The sequence below is a fragment of the Lithobates pipiens genome, unplaced genomic scaffold (assembly GCF_037356315.1).
Source record: "Lithobates pipiens isolate NorthernLeopardFrog02 unplaced genomic scaffold, aLitPip1_a1.2 Scaffold_27, whole genome shotgun sequence".
In the NCBI taxonomy this organism is placed as follows: Eukaryota; Metazoa; Chordata; class Amphibia; order Anura; family Ranidae; genus Lithobates; species Lithobates pipiens.
The window spans coordinates 32,579,386-32,586,270 of NW_027507788.1; the positions used below are offsets into that span (position 1 = coordinate 32,579,386).

Below are 6,885 nucleotides of genomic sequence, written 5' to 3' on the forward strand. Positions count from 1 at the left end.
CCTCTAGTGAATAAGAAGCTCTAAAAGACTAGTGGTAAGTCTCTTTACGGTTCTATTGTACTTTGTCTTTTTTGTTTGTTTGTTTTCTTTAGCATTTCTAAAGTTTTTTATTTCGCAAATCTACAGAATGCCGCACTAAGGTTGGTGGGAGATGCAGTATTAAAATAACCCTATCTGAATGCCGTCTAGTTTACTAAAGCAGTGTTTATCAAAAATAATTTCTGTCTTAAAACTTCTTTCACCCTATGTTGCGATTTAGTGCTGCTGATCTTCGGCAACCTCTTTGCAGCCACTTTCTGTCTACGTGAACCCCAGCCATGGCTGCGTGGCATTTCTCAGTGTGGGTTCCCTGATTATGATAACAGTGCTTAATGCAGCCATTCTCAACCAGCGCTTCCAAGGATCGGTGAGGTCCGATCAGGGGTAGCTAGGGGTTTCTTGAGCTGTGGGTAACTGACCTCCCATCTGATGGTGCCTGCACAGTTCCAGGTTCAATGCCACTTGGCAGAACCAGTAGCATGGCTGCAGGGGAGTTATTCTGGCCAACACTGTGAGGGGGGCATTCTTCTCACTTGCCACCACCAATATTAGTGCCATTTTCTTAATGACCCCTGGAAGACTAATCTTGAGAAGGGTTTCTGTGAGACCTGAAAATTATTTCAAGGGTTCCCCTTGGGTAAAAAGGTTCAGAAAGGCTGGCTTAATGTGTGTTGAAACAACCACTTGCAGTCGCTATTCAACATTCATGTGACCAGTAAACAATTAAGGACAGACAGGGACAGAGCCTTGTAACTGTATAAAATAAAGTTCCCGAACAAGGACTTTCATAGCAAGATCACACGTTTTTAGTTCTAAAAGTTTAAGATTTTAAAAGGATAAAAGTTAATTTTGATTGAAATAACAATAAAATGTTAAAGCTTGTATTAGATTTCAATGGTTGGGTTGATACATAGGAGTTGATTGTTTAACCACTTGCTTACTGGGCACTTAAACCCCCCTCAGTCCCAGACCAATTTTCAGCTTTCAGCGCTGATGCACTTTGAATGACAATTGCGCGGTCATAGAACACTGTACCCAAATGACATTTTTATCATTTTTTCCCACAAATAGAGCTTTCTTTTGGTGGTATTTAATTACAGCTGGGAGTTTTATTTTTTGCTAAACAAACAAAAAAAGATGCAAAAAAAAAAATCATGTTTAATAGTTTGTTATAAAATTTTGCAAACAGGTCATTTTTCTCCTTCATTGAAGTGCGCTGATGAGGCGGCACTGATAGGCTGCACTGGTGGGCACTGATAGGCTGCATTGGTGGGCACTGATAGGCTGCACTGGTGGGCACTGATAGGCATAGTTAAGGCGGCACTAATAGGCACAGATAAGGCGGCACCGATGGGCACAGATAAGGCGGCACTGATGGGCAAAGATGGGCACAGATAAGATGGCACGGATGGGTGGCACAGATGGGTGGCATGGATGGGTGGCACTAAGGGGCACTGATAGGTACCACTGATAGATGGGACTGATGGGCACTGATAGGTGGCACTGATAGGTGGCTCTGATAGGTGGCACTGCTGGGCACTGATGGGCACTGGTAGATGACACTGATGGGCACGGATATGTGGCACTGGAGTGCAGCACCTTTGTTGAGGCAGATTGTGGGCACTGCTGGGTGGCACTGTGGGCACTGCTGGGTGGCACTGCTGGGTGGCACAGTGGGCACTGCTGGGTGGCACTGTGGGCACTGCTGGGTGGCACTATGGGCACTGCTGGGTGGCACTGACGGGGGGCACTTATTTTTTAATTATGTTTATTGATGAGGGGGCAGGTGGGCACTGGCAGGGCTGGCCGTGATCGGGACTAATGTCCCGATCACAGCCGTCGGTGATTGGCTCTTTTTTTTTCTCCTCGCGCTGTCAGCGCAAGGAGGAATAATAGCCGATTACCGGCTCCGTTATATCACATGATCAGCTGTCATTGGCTGACAGCTGATCACGTGATAAGGGGTCGGGATCGACCCCTTGCTCGGATCGGTGATCAGGCGAGTCTCATAGACTCGCCGATCACAGAGCGCGCCGCACGCGCCCTTCAGGGGGTGCGCAGGCCGCTCGTGCACGGGACTACGTCAATAGACGTAGTGCCGGAAAAGGAGATCCGCGCTGTAGCCGTCATTTGGCTATAGCGCGGGTCTCAAGTGGTTAAAGGCAAATACACTGTGCAGTTTGCAAAGTGCACAGTCTATTTGCCTTTAGCAAATCAACCCCATAGTTTAAACCAGGGGTCTCCAAAATTTCTAAACAAAGGGCCAGTTTACTGTTATTCAGGCTTTAAGGGGGCCAGACTGTGGCTGGTAGGAGTAGAAAATTCACTGCCATCAATGGGAATAAGCCCTACCCCATCACTTGTTTTAATGGGAGGAATAGTGTCCCATTGTTGGTATAAATTGAAGGAATAGTGCCCCATTCTTGGTATCAGTTGAAGGAATAGTGCCCCATTGTTGGTATGAATTGAAGGAATAGTGCCCCATTCTTGGTATCAGTTGGAGGAATAGTGCCCCATTGTTGGAGTCAGTTGGAGGAATGGCACCCCATCGTTGGTGTCAGGGGAAGGAATAGTGCCCCATTGTTGGTGTCAGTTGGAGAAATAGTGTCCCATCATTGGTGTCAGGGGAGGAATAGTGCCCCATCGTTGGTGTCAGTTGTAGGAATAGTGCTCCATCATTGGTGTCAGGGGAGGAATAGTGCCCCATCGTTGGTATCAGTTGTAAGAATAGTGCCCCGTTGTTGATATCGGTTGGAGGAATAGTGCCCCATTGTTGGTGTCATTGAGAGGGATGGCACCCCATCATTTGCATCAGTGGTAAGTGGGAAGAATAGTGCCCCAAGGGCCGGATAAAGGCAAGCAAAGAGCCACACCTGGCCAACGGGCCACATTTTGGATACTGTGGGTTTAAATCACAAATACTTGATGTCATACCTTAAATTCATTATACTGATACAGTGGGAAATTGACAACCTCTTTTCTTAGTGCTTAAAAAAATAAATTATAAAAGAATAGAATATACCAAAAAAAAAAAAACACAAGAAAAAGAACATAATTTTGCAAATTGATTATTTATTCAACCATTTTTAAAAGTTCCTACCATCAAAGCCGAGGCTAGAATGTTTATGAATAAGAATTTTATGAACTCCAGTTCCTGATAGATATTAATTGTCTATTATGCATTTTATTTTTTCCAAAAGACAATGGACAATAATACAACACGTGGATGGCCGCTCAACATGGACACCGAAGCAATCTATGAACCTTTCACGACTCCCAAGATGATGTCATCTGTGCTTCTGCTCTTAACATTTGTATTTGGATTGATTGTGAATTCCTTGTATCTTTGGGTTCTTTGGTTCAGGATGAGAAGAACGGTGAACACAACCTGGTTCCTTCACCTAATTTTGATTAACCTCTTTTTCACGCTCATCACACCCTTCCTTGCTGTGTATTTGATGATGAGACCTCACTGGATCTTTGGCTTGATCATGTGCAAGCTTGTTAACTATTTGATATCGGTATGCATGTACGGGGCGGTATTCATCCTCACAACAATTAGCCTTGACCGGCACTGCTTGGTGTTTCACCCTCATTGGTACAGAAAACACATGAACACCCGCAAAGCTTCTCTTTTCTGTGCAGCATTGTGGACTTTCGCTCTTTTATTCAGTTCTCCTTACCTAGCATTTCGTAATATAAGAAATATGAATAATATCACTAATTGCTACAATGACTACGCCCTTTCTGGCAAGTTGGATGAACGGCAGATCAAATGGTCCTTGTTTGGTTTCCGATTGCTCGTGGGATTATTAATTCCTCTAGGTATAATCACAATTTGTTATCTCAGTATTTTTATCAAGATGAAGAGAGAAAACCTGGCTAGGTCTACCAGACCATACAAGATAATGTGTACTGCTATCCTGTCCTTCTTTATCTCCTGGACCCCTTACCACGTGTGGTATGGAATGACTGTGGAGCCCGGCAAGTTCCCGGAGACAATACTTGAGGTCTTACAAATTTTGACAATTTTATTCACATGCATCAATTACTGCTTTACCCCGATACTTTATCTGTTCATTGTGGAAAGCTTCAAAAACATTTTCAAAAAGTCTCTGGTGGCCCTAATTGAATTAGTTCTCAATGAAACCTACTCCACAGCAAACAGGAGTCTCGAAGATCGGAAAGAACTGGAAAGAGCAAGCGTTGTAGCCGCAAAGGATGTAAAAGAAGAAGGCTCTTGAACCCAAATCTGTCAACTCCTTTTAGATGACTTTAGTGTGCCCCGAGACATTGCATTTTTATATCCTATCATAAATGATCTAGGATAGTCTTATGCCGCGTACACACGAGCAGACTTTTCAACATCCAAAGTCCGACGGAATGATTCCGTCAGACTATTCGATCGTGTGTGGGCTGCAACGGACTTTTGATTCGCAAAAGTCTGACGGACTTTAGAAAATGGAACATGCGTCAAATTTTTCAGACGGAACTCCGCCGGACCCGGTCCCTTCGAAAAATTCGCTTGTGTGTATGCTATTCCGACGGACTAAAACCGACGCTAGGGCAGCTATTGGCTACTGGCTATGAACTTCCTTATTCGAGTCCAGTCGTACGTCATCACGTTCGAATCCGTCGGAGTTTGGTGTGATTGTGTGTGGCCAAGTCCGCTCAGTCGAAAAGTCAGTCGGAACTCCGGCAGAACTCCGGCAAGACTCCTTCGGAAGTCTGTCAGACATAAATCCTCTCGTGTGTACGGGGCTTTAGTCCTGATTACTTAAAGTATAACTTTTGTTTGGATACAGTGGAGAGGGATTAGAACACCTGTCAGGTTTTTACTTGTGTCCCTGTTTGGGAGATTTATCCTCTCTATTTGTCATGTTTACCATTTTCCATAAAAGTGAAAGTAAAAGAAAATTCCAAATTTTGGGTTGTCCCCAGATAAATAATAGCGGGGAAAACTTCTGGTGACATAGTGGTCCCAAAGAGATTCCTATAATTTGCAGGAATTTACTCTCGCTTACTGTTTGGCTTTGGGACAGGAAGCAAAGGGAAATCTCCTCAATGGGACACAGATGGTGAAAAAAAAAAATTCTGACCGGGGTTATAACCCTCCCTTGCTCTATCCAAAAGAAAAGTTTTGCCTTTAGTTCTACTACTACTTTTCCATCCACTTGAGAGTTTGGGTGTTCTTGGCCACCTTTACTTTTACTCCAGATCCTCCTGGTGCATCCTACATAATATTAAAAAAATACATCACATGCACTAACTGCTGCCTTATCCTGATACTTTACCTGTTCATTGTGGAAAGCTTCAAAGACATTTTTAGAACGTCTCTGGTGACCCTAATTGAATTGGTTCCTTATGAGACCAAAACCTTCCAAACAGGAGTCTAGACGACAGGAAAGAACAGAAAAGAGCAACTTGGTGTCATTGGGAGGAATTATTCCCCATCATTATTGTCACTGGACCACATTTGTTGGCGTCATCGGGAGGAATAGTGCCCATCTTTGATGCCATTGGGCCGCATCTGGCCTCCGGGCCACCGTTTGGAGATCACCGTTCTAGGATATTCTTAAAGGACCATATTGTATGTATTGTTGGAGTCTTGCATCTCCAGCTTCTGGATTCTTGTGTGTCTTGGACACCTAATCAGTTGAGAAAAAATCTGCCATAATGCGTAAAGCTGCTCCTGTCCACCTGGGAGTTTGGGGTATTTCTGCCCACCTTTGCACTTTGCAGAACCTTTTATTATATTCTCCATAATATATGAAAAAAATAGAGAATCTAGTACAGAATTTGAGAGACCCTCATGAATGTAGCAGATATGCAGACCCAGAGACTCAGCATAGAGGTGTCACCAGTAGAGTCACTGAGAAATATAGTCAAGTGTCACGTAGTTTTACCCTCCACCACCCATTGAAAATTGATATTTTTGGGTGGACTGGTCTTTTAAATTTCAACTTCAGCTAGCTTTTTTAAAATCGCCACCTTGGTAGCTCCTCCCTAGATAGTAAGCCTCTAATGTTTGCTGAGGGGTACAACATAAAGTAATACTTTCTTTATTCCTCACTTTCCTGTCAGCAGGCAATCTCCTCCACTCTCCTTTGCTCCCAGGCCTTCGTTGCTCATACATACAATGAAGGACTGCTGGTCCTCCATTGTACGTGATGACATTGGTGAAGGGGGTTGCTGTATGACTGCTGAGCAGGAGGCTGCATGGGGCTGGTCATCTTTCAACAGTGCAAAAAAGGTAAGAATTTCTGAACTGCTGACTAGAGTTCAAATTTGAAAGGTCTTTCTCCCAACAAAAGTATTTTTTAGCTGGAAACAGAGAGGGGGAGAGAGAGCACCGCTGTTTAACCACTTGCTTACTGGGCACTTAAACCCCCTTCTTGCCCAGACCAATTTTCAGCTTTCAGCGCTGATGCACTTTGAATGACAATTGCGCGGTCATACATCACTGTACCCAAATGAAATTTGTATCATTTTTTTCCTACAAACAGAGCTTTCTTTTGGTGGTATTTAATTACAGCTGGGAGTTTTATTTTTTGCTAAACAAACAAAAAAAGATGCAAAATAAAAATAAAATAAAAAATCATGTTTAACCACTTAACAACCGGCCCATAGCCAAATGACGGCTACAGGGCGGTTGTTTAACTCGGGGAGGCCGTCATATGACGTCCTCCCAGAATTCCGCTCTCGTGCGCCCCCCTGGGCTACGCACTCAAGAGAAAATGACGGAGTGATCACTTGTAAACAAACCGATCAGTACAGTGGAGGGAGAAGAGATCGGTGTCAGCAGCACTGTGGGCTGCATCTGCAGTGCCCACATCGCTGTTCACC

At 44.1% G+C, this 6,885-nt stretch overlaps 1 protein-coding gene across 1 annotated transcript; it reads left to right on the forward strand.

The window, feature by feature from the left end:
* Positions 1-3,242: 3,242 nt before the first annotated feature.
* On the forward strand, positions 3,243-6,007 carry LOC143933741 (putative G-protein coupled receptor 33). The gene has a single exon (XM_077456737.1). It carries the CDS (start codon positions 3,243-3,245, stop codon positions 4,281-4,283), a length of 1,041 nt encoding a protein of 346 aa, XP_077312863.1. The 3' UTR covers positions 4,284-6,007.
* The last annotated feature ends 878 nt before the right edge of the window (positions 6,008-6,885 follow it).

Coding starts and splice junctions, on each gene's coding strand:
- LOC143933741 (XM_077456737.1), top strand. CDS start 3,243: ATGGACAATAATACAACACGTGGATGGCCGCTCAACATGGACACCGAA.